The sequence below is a fragment of the Pelecanus crispus genome, chromosome 2 (assembly GCF_030463565.1).
Source record: "Pelecanus crispus isolate bPelCri1 chromosome 2, bPelCri1.pri, whole genome shotgun sequence".
Lineage (NCBI taxonomy): Eukaryota > Metazoa > Chordata > Aves > Pelecaniformes > Pelecanidae > Pelecanus > Pelecanus crispus.
In genome coordinates, this window is record NC_134644.1 from 170,807,836 (window position 1) to 170,835,669 (window position 27,834).

Here is a 27,834-nt window from a genome sequence, read left to right on the forward strand (position 1 = left end):
TGGAAATCCAACATCAATAGCAGCTCTTGCTTAGCTTTAATTAAAGTTTCTGGCCAGAAAATATTTATCTATGGGGAGAAAAAAAATTTAGTATTTACAGATAATAGAGCAAGTCTAGCTTTATTATCCAACCTAAATATCTCAATGAGTTGGAATAAGACATTTGCTTTGCTAAATCGATGCTCTGTCAAGCCTAGATGCCTGCAGTTAGACTGTATGATTTACTCCCTTAGTGTACATCAGAGAACTCTCTTAGCATCCTAAATTTAAAATAATGGACAAAATGAGAAATTAAGGGAAAATAAAAATTAACAAACTTTTAAACACAACATTCCTGTCCTTAGCAGACTGGGTTGGGTTTTTCTAAGCTCAGTTAATGAATTTAAGATGCCTGAACACAGAATATCCTGTTACAAGTAAGCGATTTAATGTTGTAAAGCACATAAGTCTAAGTTACCAGCTGCTTTTCTATACACACAGATTTTTATTTTTATTTTTTAATAAAGATGCCATCCAAATATCTCCATCAATTAATGCAGTAGGTACAACTGGATTGAACCTCAGCTCCATGAGGATGCTTCACAGGAACTCAAAACTCTATGAAAGAGTTAGGTACTATTTTTGTAAAGATAGATGAAAGAAGTCATGGTTTGAGCCACAGAAAACCACAGACTGAAGACTGAACAAGGAGTTTAAGAAGCAGCAATGTTGTCTGCACAGTGCCAGAATACCAGCATTGCTTTCCATTGAAAACATCTACGATTGCCTAGTTTTTAATTCAACTGGGTTTTGAATAGTGCACCTCTGATGCTCATGTCAGCTGTAAAAGGCAGACTAGCCCTCCTGTGTTTCTAATTCTCAATTAGAAATTAGGAAAATTGGTACTCATATAACAAGTACTTAGAGAAACCGAAATGGCACCACTGGAACTAACCAGCCAATGACTGAAACTTGACCTATCAAGTACACTAGGTTTTAATGGCCTGATTTGCATTGGGACTAACCACCAGCAAGTCTTCTTCAAGCAGTTCCTAGATATTAACCAAAATCAACCCACCAACAGTCAAAAACTGAACTAAATTAAAAGCCATTATCAGAATTCCTTCCGTCCTCAGAAGGCAGTGTGCCTTCTGGAAAATTTAACAAACACCTGTTATGTACATGCTACATAACAACTAAATAAATGCTTTACACCTAAGATTTTTAACAGCAAAGTCCTAAACAAACCAGAAGCTTAAAAAAGCAAACTGAACAGGTTTGTCAGGTTCTTGATTTCTCTTCCACTGAAAATCTGAAGTCATCAAGGTTATAATATACCCAAAAGCTAAAAAATCCTTTGTTCTAGCAATTACTTCTTTGTAGACTTGACACTGTTGAGACAACACCTAATTGAATCAAAGCTACTCTTACTTTGTGGAAAGGTATGTTAGAGAACTCTATCCTTCTCTAATATTGCACAAAATTCAATGTCATCATTTGACTTGAGTTCTAAGAAAATACCGTGTCCAGCCCTCACTTTTACTGAATTTTAGTTTTCCCCCAGTTTCACATGGAGACTTCAGCTGTCAAACAATCCACCAAAAATTAAGTAAAAATTGATTCTGTCTTCCTATGCATTCACCGTCCAGTGTATCAGAGCACTGATGCTTTTTGATTCCCACTTCATAAACACAAGCTTGGTCACTACTTTTCAAATAGGTATGTTTATGTAGGTGAGAGCTTAAGCAGGGCTTGTTTGCACTCTTGGTGAAATATTCCTTGCAATACTTCAGAATAAAGAGATCAAAGTCATTATCACAATAACTAGACAATACAAACTAATTTTAGATATGACGCAATGTAATTGATTGCATGGGACTGAATACAAATCCTTCCAGTGGGATTCACCCTACAGAAATAGGGTGAACATTCACACTTTAACACTGACTTAGTCTCAGTCTCCATCATAATTATTCTGCTTTTGCTTTGGCTGAAGCAAATCTTAGAACATAAACAAAAGGTAACCCCATACACACTCCAAAACGCACTTTTAAAACAGGTACAGAAGTCTTTGTAAGATTATTTCAGTCCTGAAAGCACTAAACTATCACTTGGCCAAATATTCAAATATATTTTCATTATTCAGGATTCACCTCAACTAAATACTTTCATCCAAGGACTTAAACTCCTAAAAAAATCAATGACAAAAAAAAACCCCAAACCTCCAATGTCTTGTTTAGTATCAGCTATAGTAAATGTAAATAAACAGAACTGACAGGGAGCCCTTCTAACTCACCCTCCTTCTCTGAAGCAGAGACAACTCCACATTAACCATTCCCAGCATGTTTATCTAGGGAGTTCAGGAATTTCCCTCAGTGGTAGTCTCTAAGAAGGGATTAGGTAACTTAATGCAGTGGTTAAACTGGAAAGCTTTTCCAGTTCAAACTTTCTCCTACTACTACACTGAACTTACCTTGTAACAACTACTACACATCATTATTTTTCCATTGCTAGCTAATGCCCCAAATTAGCCAGTATATCAAATGCCTATAAACATATACAAAACACTAAGAAATGACAACACCACTGCAAAACCAGTCGGGTCACTTATCTGAAATATGGGAAGCTCCTCACTAAGACATGGTCCTAATTAGCCCAGGTTTCCTTGGGGCAAGGGGGAAAGGGAAGCAATGAGTACATACAGCTTTCTCCCTTGTTTTTAATCCTCTGCTTCACATTTTTAATCAAGCTGGATGTCAGGACATACATTTATACATTTGTTTCACTTCTTGCAGAATAACCAGTTTTGTGCTCTTACTTAATATGAATTAGTCCCCCATCCCAGCCATTAGACATCCTCTACTTTCAAGCTGGATTGAGGGGGTGGATGGGAGACATTTCCCTGAAAGCCTTTTAGGTTCCTGTAAAGGAAAAAATAACCTCAAGGGGGGCCATAAACCAGCACAGCCCTGAGAAACACATCTAAAGTAGCCATGCGTGCACATACACAGGCTGCCACACGACCCCAAAATTGCCAGTCAAAACCTCACAGCCCAGCAAGAGTTCTGATCTATGACACCAATGAGTTCCCTCATTGCAGGGAATTGAGGCCTGGAATGGGCCAGAGCCAAATAATCCTGAAGAAACTAAAGACCACAACCGTGGGGGGAAAATACAGGGAAATGAACTGAGAAAAATTAAGTCAGTCAATGGTAATATTTTTAAAGGCTAGTGGTCAAGGTGCAGGAAAAGCAATGATCCCGACCCAGCTGTCACAGAAAGCATCTTCCTCACCAAAGGATTTGAACTGAGTATGTTAACAGCAGACAAAATGCAGACAAAAATAGGAACGGCAAACGCATCTGGATTATAGTCACCCAAAACATGCATGTGCTTATGGACAAGAAGGAAGACTTACTAGTAAGAGAAATTGCTAGTTACTAGTAAGAGAAAATTATATACTAACAGTAGAGAAAAAAAAATGCTATATACAGTGTACATTGTTCCCTAACCCCTGAAATTATATCAAAATAACACCCTTGGATCATGCTGATCACAAACACAGCATGTTGATCACAGGTAACTGCTAAAGCAAAATCAGCGCTCAGCACAATATAATTTTCTCATAATTCATTAAGAATGCATTCTCAGTCTATTCTTTAAAAACAAAAAAAAAAAAAAAAAGAAGAGCTCTTCTAGAGAACAAATGCAATGGAAATGCCAAAACACCTGCACTAAGCACATACTATGCCTGGACGAGAACTAAAAGAGCTGCAAGTGCATTATCACATGAAGGAGAACACAGAATTCATTTCTCTCATTATGAGTTTTACTAGTCAGTAAAACTTCAAGTTTTTAAAAGTGAAGGTATTAAGAAAACGTAAAAACTCATTGAAATGGAAAAAACACCAATATAAACCTCAACTAGGCTTCAGAGTTCCAGACATAAACTGAAATCAAGATACTTACCCTTAAAACTTAACCCACACAAATAAGTTTTAAAAGACAATGACATATCTAGAATGTCTGAAAGACATTTTCAATATTGCTATTTGCTGGATAACAGAATTGAGCAATATTTGCCCAACATTGCCCTCTGGTGCCTAAAAAATTTTTCGATTAACAGTGACAATCAAATCAAGGCTGAAGTACTGTTATAGCCTTTACCTAAACATATCAGACCAAAAAAAAAAAAAAAAAAAAAAAAAAAGGAAAAGGGAAAAAAAAAAAGGAAATGTTAGATTTCTTCTCCCTTGAGTCTTTTGAGTCTTACACCTTATTTCAAGTAATACTATTTAGTAAGCATTGCTCTTTCTGACCTTATAGGAAAAATTTACCCATATACAAGGTTTCCTCCAGGGAATATATGAAACACACACAAAAAAAAAACCCAAACAATTTTACATTTCCTTGTATTCTTATAAAACAATTGAAATTGTCTTAGAGTGAATATATGCATGCTATTATCACAGCATGTCTTTCAATCATTTCAAACCTCGATTTAGTTTTAGAGAAACAAAACAACTTGTATGTAAATGGTAGCATTTGGGGATGCTGTTAAAACACCATGAGTATGTAACTGCTTTTTTTAGGCTTTACTTACCAATCTTGAAATGCAGTCATTCTTTTTTTAAAGTAACACTGCCATCAAAGTTAGTTTTCATGTTGAACATACTTTATAGAATGTTGTCAAATACTTCACACAAAAACTGTCAAGTATTTATTTAAAAGGAAATTTTCCCTACTGTTTCCAATAAGACTATTTTAGGCAGACCTAGAAAACACCAAACATGACCATTTTTATCCTTCTCCCCCCTCACCTTTTTTGTGTACATTCTTGCCCAACATAGCTTCAATTAGATGTTGTCTAATAGTAAATAAATATTCTCTCAAGATGGCAGAAACAGTACAAAGATGTGAACTCACTAAAGAGCAGTTCATGGAAAAAATTTACAAGATCATAAGCTAAGTTATGGGACTGATTATACATAAAGATTTATCAAAATTTTAGATGGTATTTTTAAACATCAACATAGAGCTCCTGGCTAATAATATAGATTTGAAGTTTACAAAAAAAAAAAATCTAGCAGCCATTCTTATCCCATCATTAATCAAAATCCCACATGTAAGTTGTTTTCAAATAAATACAAGCTCCAAACAGAAGAACTATAGAACAAAGACTTTCTTTTTGAATAATGAGCTTTTAATACTATAAACTACATTACCCCTGTGTTTTGGAGCAGTATTTCATAATTTCTCAATATTATTCAATACAGTTTAAACTGCTCTGTATATATTGTAGCTTTCTTAGAACCACCGCTATATTTGCTACAATAAGGGCAGAAAAAATGCTTTCACTCAATAAATAACATTGCCTCAAAATTTGTCAGGTTTGGGTTTTTTTTTTTTTCCTTTAATATGAAACTTGAGAAACAAAGAGGAAAAAGCAGTTAAAATCTTAGAGGATTTAATATACTTTGCAGTACATCTTCACATGCATTTTATTTTCATAGTAGATCTCACTAGACTGTATCATGATTTACTGCTTTAAATATCTGTCCCAAGATACAAAATAAATCCAGAGATTTCGCAGAATTTGGGGTTTTTTTTGAAGGCCTGAAATCTGAAGGTCATTTTTTTCCCAGACAGAAAAAAGGCTCAGTAACTAGAAAGAGATAGAAGCTATCATTCCCATACCTGAACAAGTCTATACAGAAATTAGTATTCCTGGGAAAAAAAGTAAAGTGGTATATACACTTATTTACAGCTGAATATCACATCTCCGGTTAACTTGGGCTCCAGCACCAGGAGAGCAAAAATATTCTGTCTAATCCCTGGCAGTCAAAGCTAGTTAGACTCATTTTTGTGTCTCTCTCACTATGTTGATTTAAGGTACCTGCTAAGTTTTATTAAAGCACTTGGTCCAATCACCCCTATGATCTCTCCTACTTCACTTTATTGACTAAAATACAGTTTCTGGACCTAATGGCCTCCATATTCCATGATTAAACATTTTCATTTGTCATTGTACAACCACTATTGTACCTTTCAATGGATCAGCCTTCTAACTATGGACAAAACAAAAACATGAAACAGAAGAAAACAGAAAGGTAATACAGCAGTGTGACACGCTTGAAAAATAGCTATCTAAATAGAGTCCCAAATCATGAATATGCATGACATAGAATAAGCAGCAAGAACAAAGATGGGCTTTGAGAACAATAAAACAAAACAACAAAAAAATCAACTTTTCAGACAGTACAGGGCTTATCATCTGAGCAATACTGATCAAAGTTTTGTCTCCACATTCTCATGTCAAGTCTAAAAATTCAATTTCTTTTACTTAAGCATACCTCAATTAAACTACAAATATATATATACTTCAAATAACGAAAAAAAGCTAGAGAAGCCTTTCAACAAGGAATCATTCTCCTCATCAACTTGTGCTCAAAACTAACTTGTTTACCATCACAACTTTCAGCCACAGGAAGACACGCTAGGAAAAGTATCATGACAAAAGTTTGGATTGATGCTCCCAGCGTTCATTTAATGTGAAACAAGTAAGGTAATGGAACAACAATTCATAAACTGAAAGACAAGGGAAAGGGAAAATTAGAAAAAAGGAACAAGACTATAGATTTCAGGACAGTTACATGTTGATGAATGGTGAACCATGAAAAGGGTAAAAACCAAAGGAAATCAAGCAATGGAGAACTCAAAGAACTGCCAGTCATTGGGAACAAGCTTGAATGAGCAGTCAAACTGCAAAGGTAAGGTGCTGAGTCAGACAGAAGGACAAAAGTTGTGGGACAAACAGGCTGAAACTGCCACTAAATGACAGAAAAGGATACGCTTGCCATGAAAATGATTCTACAATAAATAATATAAAAGAATGTGATACATGATGAGAAATCAAACAAGGGGGCATGGGGACTGCAGGCATGAATACATGTTAATAATAAACCAAAACATTTTAAAATATTAAACACTTTGAATTATTAAAATAAAAACAAAAGAGTTTTTTCTTGTGGTAAAGTAATAACTATTCCCACATTCTAGAAAGCTCAAAGATGAGACTGGAAAAAATCACAATTTAGGCTGGAAGGAAATGCTAGAGGTCCTCTTGCCCAGCCCACTGCTCAAAACAGGGCCGACCTTGATGGTAGTGTAGGTTTTTCACTGTCCTATACACTCAAGTTTTTGAAGATTTCTAAAGACGGAGATCCCACGTTCTCTCTGGGCAACAGTTCCACTCTATAATCACCCTCATGACTGGAAAAAGGGAATTTTTTATTAGGAAGGTTTTCCATTGCTGCAACATGTTCACTGACTCTCACCCTTACGCTGGGCACCCCTGGGAAGAGCCTGGCTCTGTTTTCACTGCATCTTCCCATTTTGGGGTCTAGGAAAGCAGTAACAATTACCCCAGTATTCTTCTCTTCTAGAAACTGAACAGATGCAGCTATTTGAACCTGTCCTCATTTGTCATATGCTCCAGCCTGCCAATCATCTTGGTAATACTGCTGGACTGATAGCAGTATGTCAATATTTCTATTGTATGGGGAGCTCAAAACTGGCCATGGTTCTAAAGACATTGTCTCTCAAATGCCAAATGGAGGGGAATAATTACTTTCCTCAACTTGCTGGCTACAGTCTTGATACCACAGACAAATCAAGCAAAATCAACTAATTTCTACCAATGAGATGACATTAGCACACAGCAGAATTTCTCAAAGCAGTCTATTTATGGAGCACTGACTAAAGAATTATGTTAATCACTTCAATTATTTGTATCTAGTTTGCATGCCTGCTTCCTCTTACGCTTACCAATGAAACTGAAATTCAGTATTAATTCAAAGATAGAAATTTATCACACCAACAGTAAAAAGAAGTAGTCATGCGACTACAATTAATTTGCTTAGGGAATGGATGGAGTGCACATCTATGCAAATAACTGTATTCTGAGTTCTTAAGTGTATGTAAGCACTCATAAGAAATTTCCTCATTAAGAAATTAAGAAATTATCCAAACAGTTTTTTAAATATATAATTACATCGTTACTTACACAATACAAATTAGACTATAAATCAAAATGCTCTTAAATAAATTAATTCCTATATAGAGTCCTTTCTCATGCACAGCTTTACAATTACTTTTTCTATTCATTCCTAACAATTTGGAATATTTCTGCGATCTTTAGATAAAATGCTGCTGAAGAAACCAGTGTGTTAGCTTCCACGAATGACTTTTATTATGCTATAAGCAGAATCTCTGGGCATGTTCCTTTCCCATGGAAAAACACTGTATTATATGTGGCATATTATCAGTAATTGTTTGACTAGCCACTGCAGTAGACCTATCAATAAAAAACCAAACAAAAATCCTGAGCAAATAAATATACACTGATTCACTTAGCCTAACAGAACAATGGGCTCTAAGAGATGGGATTTATTTTTTAAAGCAATATTAAAGGTAAAAATATTTAACATAAAGGACAACACTGGATTAGGACTGAGTGGAGATTAAGTTGGTTTGGCAGTTAGAGGACTTCTAACCCTTAAATGGATAACAATTAAAAAAAAAAATGTTAGTTCACTTAAAGAGGGAAAAAAACACAATTTACTTTGTTTCAGGACAAAGTGCAGGCAGTCCACAAAATTAGTATCATACAGTCAACTGAAGTAATAGACAGCTTGGGCTTGATGCTTCTAACCTTACATGCTTCTCTGGTATTTTAGCCTTTTTTTCCTCCCTCCTGATCATTTTAGCTTATGGTGTTTTCAGATAACACATATCCTTGGGAACAGCAGATCCATGAGCTGAAGCTTCTATTAAAAAACAAAGCTTCTCAGAACTATTTTAAATACTCAGATTTGTAAAAATATGGTCAAAATGGGAATTTAAAAAGCTAGGATGAATGCAGATTTTTAAATTACATTAGTAGTATACACTAATTATTAGGTTTTGGGATATAATTATTACTTGAAAACCAGTATATGTAAATGATGTGGCATGAGTTCTGGTCAATGCAGAAAGGTATGGAATTGATTTACGGGTCAGCAACAGTAGAGCACTTAAACACTCTGAGTGGCAGAGATTTTCATTTCAATACCTCATTACCAACAAATGTGAGAAAATTGATAGTACTGCACTGTTAAACTGAGGTTATACCGGCTGAAACGATTTTTTAAACTATCTGATTTATAGAAAATAAATTATTGAAAGTTCAGCTGAGAAAATTTTTCACAAAAAATAATAAAAAGGGGAGATTTAGGAAGATACATACCATGTTTTCTACTCGGAGCTCAAAAGGCATAGGGTTGTACACCATCAACTGAACTTCACACACATCTCCCTGGACCCACTGGAAATCTACATGAAATGATTATACAATTAATGCAAGAATTACCTAATTATAGTGTTATAAAAAAATAGCATCAGCTGACTGTCAGATTGCTATATTATCATTATATTCTAAATTAACATCTCTGTAAAACCTTCCCAGTCCAAGTGCTATTCAAGTGCATTGTGGGACACAAGCTATAAATCACAGGCAAAGTAATGGGTTAAAGGACTGGAAATATTCATTAATACAGTAATAGTGCTCCAAAGAGCCAGTGTGCCAACATTACATTGGCAAAATTAACTCAGGCATCAATTCAAAACAGTACTTAAATACATCCTTAATGTTAAATGCTTAAAGGCTTACATACTTGGAGTTAGGTACAGAGTACACATCGCCTTGGATAATTAAGACTCAGATAAAAAGCAACCAGATAAGGAATGAACACAACAGGAAGAAGGAAATTAAAATAATGGAAACAACTCTTCATATACACACAGCTGATGATACGAAGTAAATAGAAGATCATTCTAAATTAAGAAGGAAACAACTGCTCACCAGCAAGATGCTACCTTAGTTTCCTCCCGCTAATTTTCTTTGGGAAACTGTAAGTAGTTTGGGAGATTTTCTTTGGGAAACTGTAAGTAGTTTGGGAGATGCTGTGGGAGGGGAAGATGACACTAGGATCTACAGATACAAATTTTTCTGAGGTTCACAAAATGGAGACTTAAGCAATAACACAAATTATTTAGTAACTTGTGAAAACACTTAGGGAAAGACAAAGAACAAACATAGGTCAGGTAATAAGCTGTACTTTCAGTTTATATCTCACTACAAGTGACAGAGGTTCAACTTTAAAGACACTTCACCCTGCCAAGTTTAAAATTTGGGGTTTTTTTTAATTTAAGGAGGCAAGAAGTTTATGGAAGTGAGGTCAACAGCAGAGACACAAGTTCTGAGGAAAACTGTTCAATGCAGAAAGATTATTTTACATCAGCACTTCATAATCTTTTCAGCCCACAAGATCCTGTCTACCTTCCAAATTTCTCACGGTTAACCACATGCACCTGATGTTTAGACTTAAAACCGAATGTGGCAAGAGTCTCCATACAAACTAAGGACCTGCAGTCCAAATAAACAAAAGGTGGTTTAACTGTATTTGTTAAATAAATCGTGACTATAAGCTAACCTATAACATACATGGAGTAACTTTTACTAGTTAACACAGTAATTTTAACATACACTACTAACACATTTTTACAAGGAAATTAGAAAGTGTCCGGTCAAAAAAACAGGATTATTAATATTAACACTGTAAGTCACAGTTGAAACCCTGTGTATTCTAATTGTACATTCACAAATATTTACTATCTGATTACATTTTGCAAGCAATATTAGAGAGCTCAAGAGAGATGTACTTAATGCAAATGTTTAACTCCAATTAATGCTAGTGGAAATCAAAGACATACATTCAGAGATATTAACAGGTTGTATTACTATGAAACCTGAACAGCAGAACTGTTGATTGAAACACAACGTTCAAAAGCACAATTCTAAGAGACGTTCTGTAAATTTCTTTTTATTTAATTGCTTATTAGTGTCCACAATGTCTTCTGCATTCTGCAGTCCTCAGAAGAATCAGTTACTCCTCCAAAGAGGTGTCGTACAGAGCTTCAAAGGTATTTAAGCACTGAAGCCCCGTTATAGTTAACTGTATCAAAGTAGGCACTTGTAACAGCCAAAGTAGCTACTTCAGTCCTTGTAAACTATAGCTATTTCCACATTATAAGAACTACCACAAGGTTGGAATGTCTTTTCTGAAAATGCTTTCAATGCAGCCACATAAAAAGTGATTCTGAAAGTCAGTGACTAGAAAAACGTTGGAAACTCTTGATTTCATCCAAGTATTACTCTAAATGCAAACCATTGATTTGTCTGATGTTTTAATCTGTCTTTCCTTCCAAAAAGAAAGGATTCTAGGCTCATTTCTTAATTTTTACAGATATGATCCCTCCCCCTCAGTGTAGAATACTCCCTGAACTACCTCCTTACAACACTACTGAAATGGCGGGAAGCCCACGCTGGCAGCAGCAGCAGCCGCTGCGAGCTGAGGGGAGCGCGAGGCCCTGCCGGGCGCCTGAGGGGGCCTCTGGGCCGCCGCCACCCTCGGGCTGGCTGCGGGGAGGGACCAGGCGACGGGGCTCACCAGGGGACGGTGGCGGGCGACAGCGGCCGTCCCCGCGGCCCGGCCAAAGCGCGGGAAGCTGCGGGTCACCGGCCCTCGGGGAGCGCCGGCGGTTTGGGCGGGAAGGGCCGCGCGCTCCGCTAGCGACGGGGCTGCTGCGCCTCTGCTCGCCCGCAGGCTCGGCCTGCCGCCCCGATGGCCTCCCCAGGCGGCTGGTGCCGTGCGAGCCTCCCCGGCAGCTCGAGGCCTCCAGGGAGCGCGAGGGGCTTGCGAGGCTGGGCTCTGAGGCTGGCAGAAGGGCGGCGGTAGAGCCCAGGCAAGGGCTGCGCTCTGGAGCGGGCAGGAGGCGGCTGCCTCACCCTCGGCCTGGGGTGAGCGGAGGCAGCTGCCCAGACAGAGCCTGCACAGGCGGCAGCCCGGCCTCCTGCGTGGGGGAGGGCGGAGGCTCCAGCGGGCAAGGAGCGCTCTGGTGGGGTCACGGGCAGCGGGTGGGGAGCTGCAGGAGGAAGGTAGCGGGTTATGCTCTATTAGGGAGGATGAACAAGAAATAGAGAATTATTTGAGACTCTGCAAGAAGAAACACTAGGGCGCCATGGCGCTGGCCTCCAAGGACTGCCGGACAAAGAGCTTCCACAGCGAACGGCACCTTGGAGAGAAGGAGGCACCGAGGTCTCTGATGACCCGCAGGAACAGGCCATCACTTCCCTCCCCTTCCTCGTGTGTACGAACCAGCAACAGGTATGAAGACTTGGCAGCGGACAAAACCCATGAGCGAAACTCACAGGGAGAAGCCGCACCAGCAGCGCACAGTAAAAGCTGCAAAAGGACACGGAGAGTGCTAGCAGTGGGTGAGAGGCACCCACTGGCCTGGTGTACAGTCAAGGGAGGTTTGCTGCGTGCCAGGAGCCAAGAGCTGGGATGTCACAGAGACACACCTGCCACCGCTGGTTAAAAGCGCAGACTAGCGTCGCCTAGTTCTTTGCCATGTGGACACCAATGACAGAAGAAAGCAAAACCTGGGCAAGATGAAGCAGGACTTCAGAGCCCTGGGGGTGCAAGTAAAGGGTACAGGTGCCCAAGTGATCTTCTCCTTTATCTTGCCAGCCAGAGATAGAGGTGCAGGCAGAAGTTGACACATTGTGCGGATCAATACCTGGCTTCATGGCTGGTGGTGTCACCAGGGTTTTGGTTACAATGATCATGGGATGGCCTTCATGAATACAGCCTATTGAGGAGAGATAGGATCCACCTACCAAGAAGAGGCAGGAAATCTTTGCTAGCAGATTGGCTGACTTAGTGAATTGTGCTTCAACTAATGAATCTGGGAGGGGGTAGCGTCCAAAGCTGTGAGAAGTGTGAAGTCCTGCACCTGGGATGACAACCAAAGAGCCCAGTACAGGCCAGGATCTCTGCATGGCTGGGGAGCAACTTTGCCAAAAGGGACCTGAGGGTCCTGGTGGACAACAGGCTGAACAGGAGTCAGCAGTGCGCTGCTGCAGCAATGAAGGCAAATCAGATCTTGGGCTGCATCCGCAGGGGCGTTGCTAGCAGAGACAGGGACATGATCATCCCACTCCACTCAACCCTTGTCAGGCCACACCTGAGTACTGTGTCCAGTTCTGGTCCCCACAGTTCAAGAAAGACACAGACTCGAGAGGATCCAAAGGAGGACCACGAAGATGATCAAGGGGCCCAGTGAGGAAAGACTAAAGGAGTTAGGTCTCTTCTCGCTGGAGAAGAGAAGGTTCAGAGGGGATCTCATCATGGTATTCCAGTCCTCAAAGGGTGGCTACAAAGAGGACAGAGGCTCCCTTTTCACAAGGAGCCACATGGAAAAGGCAAGGGGCAATAAGGTACAAGCTGCATGAGGAGAGGTTTCATTGCAATCTAAGAAATAAATTTTTTACAGTGAGAACAATCATTCACTGGAACAACCTCCCAAGGAACATCATTGGAGCTTTTCAAGATGCAACTGGACAGGGTGCTAGATGATGATCTTAAAGGTCTTCTTCAACCTAAACAATTCTATGATTCTATGATCTTATCTAGGCTCCCTTTCCCATAAAAGGTTGGACCAGCTGATCTTTCGAAGTCCCTTCCAACCTGGGCTGTTCTATGATTCCACAATTGATTGGGGGGGGGGGGGCGCGGCGGAATATCTCTCTCTCTCTCTCTCATCTTCTCATTCCCTCAGGAAAACATGAGTAGTCCCTACCTCCACAAAAAACACTCCCACTTCTAGAGATCTCACTAGTTGCCTCTGGTTTCCTCTCCAGAAGATCTAGCTACCCCATATAAAAGACATCAGGGCAATCCTACAGAATTGCTTCCTTGGGGGAAAAGCTTTTAAAAGGAAGGGTAAAATCAGGTTATATGGGCCTAGGTAAAGAGCTGTATTTATATCACCTAATATAGGTATGACATTAGTTGCCAGATTTACTAATGGAACTATATTATATATTCTTGCTGCTTTAGACTAAAAACCCACTTTATGTCAAAAATCAGTAGGTTTATTTCTTATGACTAGCATACTATTAAAGCAATTTAACCAGAATATAATTATCCCATTTATTGTTTCCAGTCAGAAAAGCTTATCAAGCTGAAAGCTGAAAACATTTCCTCAAGACTTTCTAAAGGGTTTTGTTTCCCTTTGGTTTCTCAGCAGTACTTGATTTCCTTTGCTGTAACAATAATTTAACCAAAATATGGCTTACATATTTCCATGTAAGAAAAACACAGTTCATTTGTTATTGTTGTTGTTTTTAATTAAATACAAGTCATTAAAATATTCTCATTGGTTTCATAGTTTATTAAATTTCTCAGCTTCTTGCAAAGGAAGTATCTGGTTTTGTTTTGTCTATTCTTTTGCTTGCAAAACTTTGAATGAAACATTAGAGGCTTTTAAAAGTGAATGGACTCCGTATATACTTCAAAAGACAAATGCTTTACAGGATCACAAGCAGTTCAGACATCTCCTTAGGCTAAAGAAAAAACTAAAAGGAGAAACAGCCCTAATATAAAACTCCTACGGTACACACAGCACATCGACAAATCCCAACTTGAACTGTTTCAAAAAATGCAGGTTCCTTTTCTATCCATCAAGTAACAAGAATACTGCATAATACAACGGTTTGACAAGATTAGCAATATGGTTTTGTTTAAATGCAAAAAACGTGATGAGGTATACCTAAGAGATTAAATGAAAATTTAATTGTGATCAATTGTTAAACACATTATTAAGAGAAAGAATATAAGCTATTTTCAAAGAAATATTTAACAAGAAAGCACTTTAAGGTGTTCCAACACATCTACATTTGTAAAATTTCTTATCCTTTTTTTAATTTCTCATCCTTTATTTTTTGAAATCAAAGTAGTACTGCAGCAAAGTAGCACTAAGCCATGTCCATCCAAACTGCCAGATGATAATCCATACCTCTGTGTATCTCCTAATTCCTCATGTTTCAACTATTTATTTAAAATACACGTCATCATAAAACAAATTAAATGTGCATGTTCTTCCCAAGGTGAGGGATATCACTCTTAATCATAACCAGAGGTCCACAGCACAGGCAGGTTAAGTCTGACTTCTAACCTAGAAGATTGTGTGGAAAAAGCCTGCGTCCCCACATGTTAGAATGAAGAAGCCATACGGAGAGACTCTCCAAGTACTGGCTCTGCAGGCCAGGCACAATCCAGGTGAACAAGCCAAGCGGTGGCTACAGTGCTGGAGAAAATTTATTTTAGAAGTAGATGAAAGTGGACTGTTGGAAGGGTAAAAAAGGAGAGAGACAAGAAAGGAGGAGTCCTAGGGAACAATACAATACACTACCATACAAGTACACTACCACTAACAAGAGAAACTGAGAATATGGGAATTGGAAAGCATTCCCCACCTCTCTTCATGTGCATTCGTGTTTGAAAGGGGTGGGAAGCAGGGGACAGAAAATGAAGTTCAGGTGCTGAGGAGCCCACACACTTGTCCTACTCAAAAGTTGCTGCCCTAACTTGCTCCTGAACTACCTATTTGAAGAATTAGTTGGAGCCACTACTGATGATCGCCTGCTAAAGGTTTCGTATTTTACAATTCAAAGCACGATACAGAAAATCTAACAAACCTTGATGACATTTCAAAGTACTGTTTTTCTACTTTGTTTTGGTGATTACACAGTACTAAAACCAGTAACAAAGAGTCAAATTAAGATAAACACCATCCTGCAAATTTCTGTATTCAAGTTCTTACAATCAGTTCCATTCCACAGTCACCCAAGTCCTTTATGTGCTGATGACACTAATGCTTATGTTAAAAATTATCATGCGTGTGATATGCACAAAGGCAACAAAAAGACTACCAATGTTTGTAACTTAATCCAGGATTTGAAACAAGCCTTGTAATCTATTTCCAATGGCACAATTACTGCACTGGAGAGCTTTATAATAAATGAAATAATCCTTTAGCAGAAAATGACTGTAGTATTCTACACATTGTTTATAAGGCTTTTCTGATTTTTGCTGAACTGTCTTTAAGAAAAACTGACTAATCAGACAGTTAATCATTCTGAGTTTAAGTTAAATCATAATAGGATATCAGCTAGATACATTTTTTTTCTCCTGAAAGATAAATTGAAAACCTATTTTAAAATCCCAATGGTCTAACAAGTTTAACCAAAAATAAATTAAAAAAAAAAATTTCTACGGGTGATGAACTACCTCAGTCCAGTTTCCTATGGATTTGCATCTTTCATCCAAGCAACTGCAGCTCATTCATCCTAATTTCTTCATATTCATGATGATAACCTTATTAGAAAAGGGGAAACCCCAACAGTGCATCTGGCTCAGGGCACCACACATGATAAGTGGCTAAGCTGGCTGCTGCCAAACAGAATATGTCAGAACTAAGTTTTCCCTGATTTCTCTTTTGTTTGAGATAAAACTAGTTTATCTCCTCTGAAAATCAATTTTATCACTTATGAGACTTTATTCCTCTTTTGAATTTGAAACTGTCCCATGGAGAACAAAGCTTTGCTCCTTCAGAACTTCAGGCTAAAAAGCTGATTACTTCAAATACAAGAAAGTAATGTTCAGGTTTGCTTTCCTTGACCAAGAAAGACTTTCTAATTTAACAAAACAACAGAAAATACTGCAAAATATTCTTACCTATTTTCTTATTTCGTTCTTCCCCACGACTGTGCGCAATAATTGGAGAATATATGAAGGGGCTTTTGGTTGACACATTCTGACCAAGTAGACTTTTCATCTTGTGAGGTCGGAGACTGGTCGGGAGGTTCAAGAGCTTCACAGATCTGTTGAGTAAAAATAATTTTATAGATGGTTGTGTTAAAAATGAACTGATAAATACCAAATGACACTCTGAGTAGGTACTGATTAAAATACCTGAAATGGAAAGCACGAAGTAAACACCTACAGTACAAAAGAAAGTAATACCAACCCAAGGAAACTAAAGGCAAAGTTTCAGAAAGCTCTCTGAAAACAAATACCAAAGAAGAAGCATCTTCTGTAGAAACCAACAAAACCAAAACTAGCCAGATCGGTGACTTGAAATCCAGCTATTCATTTCCAGGTTAAGTGCAGACTGAACACCACATACACCAGAAGTCCAGTGCAGAAAGCAACCAAATACTTAACTTAAACCCAAACTAGAAGCCAGACAAAATTTCATTGGACAATGCAATACAAATAAAGAACTTCTCCAAGGTGAATAAAACATATTTTAAAACAGTTAAAATGCACAGAGTTCCTTCTGGAAGGAAGGAAACGTCCCAGAAATTTGAGTGGGTTTGTTGAACAACCAGAAAGCAATTACAAACAGACAGAAAACAAATTATTTATTTGACTATACCCCTGTTAAGTCTGAAATTCCTACAATACTGTCCTGGTTTCGGCTGGGATAGAGTTAATTTTCTTCCTAGCAGCAGGCATAGTGCTGTGTTTTGGATTTAGTAGGAGAAGAATGTTGATAACACGCTGATGTCTTTAGTTGTTGCTGAGTACTGCTTATGCTAGTCAAGGACTTTTTCAGCTTCCCATGCTCTGCCAGGCGCACAAGAAACTAGGAGGGGGCACAGCCAGAATAGTTGATCCAAACTGACCAAAGGGCTATTCCATACCATATGGCGTCATGCTCAGTATAGAAACTGGGGGGGGTTGGCCGGGGAGCAGGGACCGCTGCTCGGGAACTGTCTGGGTATCGGTTGTCGGGTGGTGAGCAATTGCATTGTGCATCACTTGCTTTGTATATTATTATTACTATTATTATTATATTGTTGTTATTATTATTATTTTACTTTATTTTATTTCAATTATTAAACTGTTCTTATCTCAACCCAGGACTGTTTCTCACTCTTACTCCTCCGATTCTCTCCCCCATCCCATCAGGGTAGGGGGAGTGAGCGAGCAGCTGCGTGGTACTGAGTTGCTGGCTGGGACTAAACCACGACAAATACCATGCAGGGAAATCACTTCCAATGCTGATGGGAAATTAAAGACTAAATATTGGGCATAAGAACAAGCAATAAATTAGTGGATACTCAGTAAAAGTAGCAGCATTATAAAAGCCTGTAAGAATCCTTGTTACTTAAGAGTCAGGAAGGAGCGAGGAAAGGAAAAACAAAAGGTGAATAAAGGCACCATTCAGTATCACAGCTATTTTGCTATTAAGCTTGAAGTATTTGTGCTTTTAATAAAGAACGTCATCAAGAGACGAGAATCTCCCCTTTAGAATCACTCATGGATTAAATCTCCAACTTTTTAAAAATTGGGTTTTCAAGTAAAAAAAATTCCTATAGAATAAAACTACAATTTTTGTTCATTTCTAGAGGCATCCCACCACACTGAGGTAGACAAGCAAGGATGACATAAAACACTTACAAAGCTTCCCAGCAGGAAACTTTTAAAAGATACTTAAAGATATGGCAGGCATGTATGAAGATGAACAACAGTCTAGCTAAAGCCCTAGCAGACTTATAAAACTAATTAAGAGGCCAAATGCAAGAATGTTAGAAAACACCAACTCGTTCAAAGATTAACTCCCTTCTTACCCCTTTTCCAAATCCACCTCCCACAGTAAAACTTATCTCACTGGAATTCTTTGATAAAGCCATAACAAACCAAAGAGGTTATAAATGTTACAGTTTATGATTAAGTTGTCATGTTTTATGAAGTTCTTCAAATACTACGACAAGAGCACTGGAGCACTAAGAAACCAACCTGCCTTCCTCAGCTGTAAAGGTCATAGAAACAACTTAAAATCAAGTGTCTTCACTTTGAAAAGCAAGTAAGTCTTCTTTTACACGTTGAAACAGTTTTGCATCATTTACAGGCTATAACTGAAGTAATTCACTTGCCAAAGTTAGAGAATTATACTTAATTTCCAAAAAATAAAACTATTACTGACATGAAAATAATGTAAGTGTGGGAAAGTAACGGAAGATTGGTGAGGAGGATTGTAAACACACTCAAGTGACTTCCAGCTGGGTGTCGAAAAACACATACATCATACTAATCGTTGTTTGGCCTCGTGTGTTGGACAAGTAGAACATCTGTGTTTAGGTAACACAGGCCTGTGACAGACTTAGAGGCACCCTGTGGAACATACTTGAGATTCCTGCCCTGCTGTGGGAAAGATCAGAGCACAGGGGTAAACTACACCTGCATGGATCCTTGATAACACACAAAACCAGCAAGTTCATTGATCCTCAAGCATGGACCGAGCTCCATGGTGCCTGCATTCCCACTTGTCTGCCTCTGCCCAGGTGCTGCTTCGGGGATCTCCTGGTTGGCAAGGTAACCAAAATAAATTTACTCTTTGCATTTCATCCGTGGTTTTGTGCTTGTTCCTGCATCCTGCCTGTGCTGGCTCACACAATAAGTCCTCAGCACATTAAGGAACAGTTGGTTCAATGGCCCACTAGTAAAAAGTACATACATACATGAAAACAATTTGTTTTAAAAATCATCCAATCATTCAAGATAATGTGCTACTGCTGAAAAATAATGAAGCTCTAAGTGTAACACTACACAGACATGTTAACTCTGTGATATAAAACACCTGATAAGAAGTTACTAGATAACACTAAAAGTATTTTGGAATAAAACATAAATCCCATCCACATATCATCTGTTGGTGATACTTAGCATCAGCATCGCAATCAAATGCGAAGTAACAGACAACAAGCCTGAGGAATAGAGAGAAACTATGACAGATTCCTGAATATTTCATATTTTGAAACATCTTCTCATAGAATCGTGTTACAAATTAGAATGCAACTTAGAGCAAAACATGTGAATGATACTTATTTGAGGAAACAAACATTAAATTTCATAAAGTACTAATAGAAAGGAATTTTTTTTTGTTACAGAAAGAAGTGCTTTGGCTCATCCATCATTATTATATAAATACTGGTGGATAACCTTTTTTCTCTTCATGCATGACAGTGGAAGGAATATTCTTCAACCACATATTAAACAGCTATACCCTCACAGGTCATACATAGTGCAGGGCAAATTTTTTAATTCCTTTGTGTGAAAAGCTTCAATAACGTACATTTTCTAGCCCCTGGCCCAGCCCAACTGAATTCAAATGAGTGACAATGAAGAATTACAAAATAATTTCATTAGCTATCCAGAAGATCAAAATCTTATATTTGGAAAAAGTCATGTTAATTAAAAACAACCTTGCTTAGAGGGGAAAAGAAAATAATTAAAAAACCCCAACTCTACTAAGTAAACAGAGGGAAGGAAAAAAATGGCACCAAATAAATTTAAAGCAGTAAGAAAAGTATACAAGGACAACTAAAAGACATTAGTGGTGAAAAGGAAGGAAATTCTTCTTTTAAGTATACTAGTAAGAAAATGAGTTTTAACACAGGTAAGTCATGAAGATGGGAATAGCGCATCTATTAGAACAGAAAGACAAATTCTTTTTCTTTTTTTTTTTTTTTTAGTAAATACTAGGTGATTATTCCACAGTATGCTATAATGGAATGCTTTCCAATCAAACATGCTTTTAATTTCTGAAGCTTCATCAAAACAAATAAAAATTCATCAAGGAGCTTTCCAGATTGCATTACAATATTTGAAATGTCAAAAAAAAATTCCCAAAATTCCAAAGGCTAAAAGAAAATATGTGAAACTATGATTGTATTGGATTTGTGTGGCAAGGTTTCAGTAGCCGGGGGGCTACAGGGGTGGCTTCTGTGAGAAGATGCCAGAAGCTTCCTCCATGTCCAACAGAGCCAATGCCAGCCGGCTCCAAGACGGACCCGCTGCTGGCCAAGGGCAAGCCCATCAGCGACGGTGCCAGCACCTCTGGGATAACAGGTTTAAGAAGGGGGGAAAGAAAAACCAAAACAAAACACAGGGACACAAACTGCAGTTGGAGTGAGAATATGCGAGAGGCAGGACTGTGCAGCCCCCCCAGGTCAGTGCAGAAGGAGGGCAGGAGATGCTCCAGGCACCGGAGCAGAGATTCCCCTGCAGCCCTGGTGCAGCCCATGGGGAGGCAGCTGTGCCCCTGCACCCATGGAGGCCCCCGGGGGAGCAGAGATCCACTGCAGCCCGGGGAGGAGCCCACGCCGGAGCAGGGGGATGTGCCCCAAGGAGGCTGTGACCCCGTGGGAAGCCCACGCTGGAGCAGGCTCCTGGCAGGAGCTGTGGCCCCGTGGAGAGAGGAGCCCAGGCCGGAGCAGGTTTGCTGGCAGGGCTGGGGACCCCGCGGGGGACCCACGCTGGAGCAGGCTGCTCCTGAGGGGCTGCACCCCGTGGAGGGACCCACGCTGGAGCAGTTCATGAAGAACGGCAGCCCCTGGGAAGGGCCCACGTTGGAGAAGTTCATGGAGGACTGTCTGCTGTGGGAGGGCCCCCACGCTGGAGCAGGGGAGGAGTGTGAGGAGTCCTCCCCTGAGGAGGAAGGAGCGGCAGAGGTGATGTGTGATGAAGTGACCCCAGCCCCCATTCCCTGTCCCCCTGTGCTGCTTGGGGGGAGGAGGTCGAGAAATCAGGAGTGGAGTTGAGCCCTGGAAGAAGGGAAGGGTGGGGGGAAGGTGTTTTAAGATTCGGTTTTTATTTCTCATTACCCTACTCAGTTTTGATTGGTAATAAATTAAACTGATTTTCCCTGAGTTGAGTCTGTTTTGCCCATGACGGTAATTGCTGAGTGATCTCCCTGTCTTTACCTTGACCCACGAGCTTTTCATTTTATTTTCTCCCCCCTGTCCAGCTGAGGAGGGGAGTGACAGAGCTGCTTTGGTGGGCACTTGGCATCCAGCCAGGGTCAACCCACCACATATTTAAAGCACATCAATAATAGACCAAGCATCTAGTTAAAAGACAGGATACACATAAAAAAATAAAGACTATAAAGAATACCATACTTAAATAAAGGACAGCTAGACATTAAATACTAGTTAACATAAGTAATTGCATAGAAAGATTTTGCCAAGCCAAATCTCTTTCCATTGCTTTATAGGTATGAGGGGGAAAAAGGTAACAGCGCAACTATGTTCCAATTTCACTGTGGCATTTCAATGTTTGACAGTATTTTGATTCAGTAATCTGCACCCAAAATAAGCACCCCACATTAAATGGATTAAAAACTAGTAGACCATGAAATGCCAACGGTAAATAGAAGTCGTCATCATCAGTAAATGTGTATGTTTCTAGAGGGTACTAGCACGGACTGAATCATAAGCTTAGGTTATTCAACATTGATCAAAACCACATTTCCACACATTTATAGTTTAAATTAACATGATTTAGCTCAAAGAGCTCTGCAGTCCTGCAGCACGGCTATTTTCCAACTAGCTGGACAGCTCTACAATACACGAGGTCTGCTGTAGATGTGACTGGAGGCTTTAGACGCAACTCGTATTTTGCTGGATTACGGATTTTTATCACTATGGCTTTTATAGAACTTTCAAAAGGAAGGAAGGGGGAAGGAGGAGAGGAGCACAAACAGTAATTCTTGGCTGTTAAATAATGCTGGTGCTGGGTTCCTCACCCCATGGCAAAACAGCAGCAACTATTTTCAACACTCCAAGCACAGTCAGGTCAGCGCAAGCTGGTAAGTTAAGTGAAGCACCGGGATGGCAAGCAATTTCTTAAAGCTAGCCCTAGGAATAACAGCTAAATATAATGTGCTTGTCCCTTTCTCTCAGCATACAAAACATTTTCAGTGAGGCAGAGCCTGTCGCATTGAAGTCTTGGTAATCTGTTGCCAAAGTTTTGCCTCAATTCTATATGTACGAGTCCTACAAAAAAAGGATTCAATTGGCATTTCCTGTACCTTCCAGACCTGAATTTTCTTCAATATTCAGCATGGAGAAGAACAAGAAAGCGCTATGGAATACATCCAGTACAATCCACCTCCTCCATGCTTTAAAAGTTAAGCAAAAAGCAAAAAACTGAGACTAATTCAGGATTTAACACTTCACAGCTAAACAGAACGCTGCTTTTTTAGCACAAGTTAAGGCTTAGACTCAAGGGAACTTTAGCATCGCATTTCTGCACGTATTTGACAGCCAAGGCAGACAGATACCATACAGAGTCAGATTAAGGAAGGTAGTTTTGGTTTTATACTGTGTAATACTAAGATTATTCCTAGAACAGAGATCTGCAAGAGGCACCAAGTGGCTGACAGCACTCTTGCTCTCAAAAGAAGTTGTATTTGGTCTTAAAAACGTTTTCTTGGAAGCTTTTGCTCGAACTTCTCTCTACAATCACGTAACTCAAGCACTAGCAAGGACTATACAGGTTTGCTTAATTAACTTCATTTTTTTAAATACTATTTAATTTTTCTTTCTAAAAAAAGGCTAGGTTAAAATTTGCACTGAGTTTCTTGTCTAAAAACTTTCAGGAGAAAAAATACATGCCTCCTTCATGTATTTAGCTGGGAATCTGCCTTCAGAATGTACTTACCAGGGAACTCATCTAACACACAGACACAGTTACTTGAACTTGTCATTGGACATCTTTAAGGTCAATGGAAAATGAGTCAATACAGCCCACACACTCCAGTAATTCAACTCATCCTAAAGCAGGTATCTAAATTAGGTTACAAAAACCTGGAAGTGACTACCTATGACTGCAAATATGATCTAGGATAGTCATATAACTAGTTTAGCTCTCTAAATAAATTTGTTTGTGAAACTAAATCAACCCCAAGGTCAGCCGATAATAAATTACTCAAATAACTTTCCCACCGTAATAGGTAGCTTTGGTTCTAAGAGTTAAGGTTTTGGGATCATACGCCCACATTGCATGTTTTCTAGTGAAGACGTTGATCCCAGCTGCAACTCCAAAGTATGCACTGCGCCACTGAACAGGCAACGCAAAGCGGGTATCTGCAAAGTCATCCTAGATGATTTGGCAGCGCTAACTGAATCCACTGAGGGGACAATGCTGGAAGGCCTCAGGGAAGATGCATTTTTCCCCCATGAGTACACATCAAAAGTGGGGTGAGCCCAGTGGCTAGTCAGTGCACAGCTTTGTACTTGGTCCAACCAGGAGAAAAAAGACTGCTTCCAGGACACCGCTGGGAACAGTGTGACCGTTCGGATTCCGCGTACAATTCCATCTGACCGCATACAACCACATGCTCCAGTGAAACCTGCACCTTAAGCAAGCACCTCCCACACAACAAATGGTTAGTGTGAACAGACCTATCATGTTAAATGCACTACAAAGACTAAGATCTCTTTCTTCAGTAAATGTGGGGGGAAAAAATTGAAGACCTTAGAGAGAACATAGTAAAACTAGCTGTATCATGAAAAATGGTCATAGAGTAAAACATTAATTTTCATTTTAGAGACTAAAAGTAATCTGAAAATAAACAGAATTTTCACTCCTTGGTTATATACTTTATTATCTCTTTGTGATACCAGAACTCTTGCTTCATTAAATGTTTGATGACAACCCACTGAGAACTCAAATCTCTATGAGAACTCTTCAATAACTGCCACCATATTTTTTTCTGAACAGTGATTATCTTTCCTTCAAAAAGCCACTTCTTGACAAAGATTTTCTTTTAGCCTTTTGTTTTATTATTGATGCCCAATGGCTGTTTTCTCTCTCTCTCTCTGACACCCTCTAATACTTCATGCTAGGCTTTAATCTAAACAAGGTATTATTCATTGGACTGACTGCATGATGTGCCTTGGCACACAGGCACAAAAAGGAACACAGATTTAGAATAGGCCAGTGAAGGTGCCAGCTTGAAAATGCAGCATCTGGAAAGGAACAGCTACAAAAGGCATCAGTTCCAGCTGAGTTCCAAGCTCCACGGATGGAGACCGCATCCAATTCGTGGACCTTTGGTACAATCAGGTATCTAACTTAAATCTCAGCGGCAATTACAAAATACTTTTCTTCAATTGTATCGGAAACTCTTGAATGACAGTTAAAAAAAAACAAAACAAAACCCCCTCCTTCAGAAACTAAAGGCCATAGAAAGTATTCTCTGTTCAAAGGCTCTATTTTTGCCTAAGAATGTCTCAAAACAATTTGACATTTTGACATTTTTCCATGTTATTGTGACCAACGTACATAAACTGAGAAGACTACATCCTTCCAGTATCCTTTAAAATTTGACAGGTAATGTGGAAAAGTTAAAGATTGTATTTTGGAGTCTTACCTCACAATAGGCAATTTGGTGAATGGAACAGGAGGTAACTTCAAACCATCTGGAAGAGTAATGAATTCCATTGTACCAGGGCATTTTGCTGTGTAGCTTTCCAAGCTCTGTGTTACATCTTTCTTTTCTAGAAAATAAAATTGTTTAAAATACAATTTAAAAACAATTTCAAACTTACACGTAACAAAAGTTTACGACAAAGTTATAAGCTAAAATTTTACCTGTTTTTTTTGTATTTGTACAAAATAACTCTAATGGAATGCCAACTAATTTTTGCATACAATGCTTAGAGTTATGCTCCAGAAGCCTTAATGGATGGATCAAATATAAAGTGACCTTAAGCAAGACAGTTTTCTGGGCTTCTCAGAATTTTTAAAGTGTCACTCTATACATGCCTTTTGTTAACTTTTTCATTGTCAAGATAAACATTTCTACAATTTATCTAGTAAACCTACATAACCAACACAATTGGCCTCGAGCATGTTAAGGTTATTAACAATAGCATTGTTATGCAAAGCCCTGTTCTGAAACATTAGCTGAAACAATACCAAAGGCAAAGAAGAGAAACAAATTACTTTCAATGTTACCTTGTGTTAAAACTGCCTAATTCTTAAAATAATTGCACTATATTGTGCTACTAAAGCATAACAACCAGTAAGAAATTTTTTCTTTGGTTTTGCTTAAAAATATAAGAACATTCAAACAAACATACATTATTTGGGTTATCTTCAATAATAATAAATTCTTCTGAATTTTATCCAACAATTATTTTCAACAACGTATACAATTGTGTCTCCAGAAAAAAGGTCTATTTGGAAATATATGGCCTGAACACAAAATTATATTTCTCTGATGAAATGAGAGTCTGCAAACAGAAATGAGCCTGAGAGTGTGTGTTTAGAGGGGAGAATGAGATAGCTGAAAAGTCTTAGACCTTTATTGTTTGAAAGCACAGTAAGCATTCCTCCATATATGTGCTACCAATAAAAATAACTATTCAATAGCTAAACTGTTTCTAGAAAACACTTTAGAGATCAAAATACTCAACGATAAAACAAAGTAGACAAGGGAAGGGTGATAGGAAACTCTGCTTTCCAAAAAACCTGCTTAGACAACTGTACTGGGTTTATGCAGCAAGGTTTTGGTAGCGAGGGGTGCCGTAGGGGTGGCCTTTGTGAGAAGAGAGCAGGAGCAGCTCCATGTTGGAGTGAACCAGTTCCAGCCAACTCCAAAATGGACCCACCACTGCCCAAAGCTGGGCCCATCAGCTATCCTGGTGGTACCTCTGTGATAATGTATTTAAGGAAGGGTAAAAAAAATGCTGCCTAGCAGCTGTGAGAGGGAGGTTTGAGAAAAATGTGAGAGAAACATATCCTGTAAACCATGCTACTGCCTGAAACACTCTCTTGGGCCTTGAAAGGCACAAACATCCACTGATATTTGTACTGCCCGCATCAATCCAGCTTAGTTTGTAAGCTTCTAAGGCCATGCATACATACTCTTTCAAAGCAAATAAACACTGATTGTAATCGCCTTCACTATGAAATTAATGCCGCATGATGGACAAATTGCCTTGCTCATGTCTATGTTTCACTGAACTCTCTTGAGCCACTCACCTCATTTTAATTGAGTGTAGGAAATGTTCCCAAAAATACATTATTAGACATACACTCAGATCAGCATAGCACAGCCAGGAGTTGCAGTAGTTCAAGACTGAGTATTTTCATAAAAATTTCATCATTCAGGTTGTTATTTGCCATGTTATGTGAGCAAGGGCACATAGTGTACTATGTAGAATCTAACTCAGTAGAATCAGTACTCAGTAGAATCTAACTGAGATGGAAAGCATCACAGCTACCAAGAATGATGAAGACAACACTACAGTATGTGCTTAATTCTACTTGAAACCGGACGTCTGTCATTCTGAAGAATTGTCTTTCATTTCCTAGTGTGAAAGACTGTCAATTATTGTATTCAAAGAAAGCATGCTGCCACTTGCAAAAAGAATTTGTTTATAGATTTGAGAGTCACATTTTTATTTCACAGTAGAAGCTCAGCACGCTTTCTGCAAAGACAAGGCTAAAACAGGACATTTTTCTATGCTGATATTGTATGAAATGCAGTTTAAAACATGCTGCTGCCAAGCCAGCACCTCTATTACTTTTGACTTAGCACTGCTGAGATGCTAAAGGAATCTACACCAATTGGACACATCAAGAAGCATTTGTGATGCAAAAGAGCAAGAGCTGCATGATCTTACCTGAAAGCCGCTTCTGAAAGCAAATGTCGGAGCCTTTCTCCCTTGACTGAGCACCTCTGCTACCTGACCTCTGTGGTAGGAATGAATGATACACATTGCTCTGCTTAGTCAAATTTCCAAAGCCTAATAATTGCCAAAACCTGCTACAGACTGCTACTTTCCAACAGTTTGAGTTTTCCTACTATCCGCCTGGCTGTCATCGTATTCTGACACAACGAGAAACTGCACCAACCTCCTGGGAGGCTCTATTCAACTACTAAGTCTCCCAACCCATAGTGTAGAAGACCATCTATGACTGAAACAGTTACCACCGGGACTTATCTTTCTCTTCGCAAAGAAGAGGTAGAAAACAGCTACTCTTGGAGGTCTTTACCCACCTAGTGTCTTCATGCTCGTATACATCAGCAGGAAAGCAATCACCA

At 39.0% G+C, this 27,834-nt stretch overlaps 1 protein-coding gene across 1 annotated transcript in view; it reads right to left on the reverse strand.

The window, feature by feature from the left end:
- Nucleotides 1-27,834, reverse strand: part of TRAPPC9 (trafficking protein particle complex subunit 9) — a 517,114-nt gene that overhangs the window by 438,480 nt on the left and 50,800 nt on the right. Inside the window, exons 11-13 of the mRNA XM_075704831.1 lie at nucleotides 25,153-25,279; nucleotides 16,662-16,807; nucleotides 9,266-9,351 (exon numbers count right to left, since the gene is read on the reverse strand). Coding sequence (XP_075560946.1) covers nucleotides 9,266-9,351; nucleotides 16,662-16,807; nucleotides 25,153-25,279 — 359 coding nt within the window. The remainder of the gene's footprint in view (nucleotides 1-9,265; nucleotides 9,352-16,661; nucleotides 16,808-25,152; nucleotides 25,280-27,834) is intronic.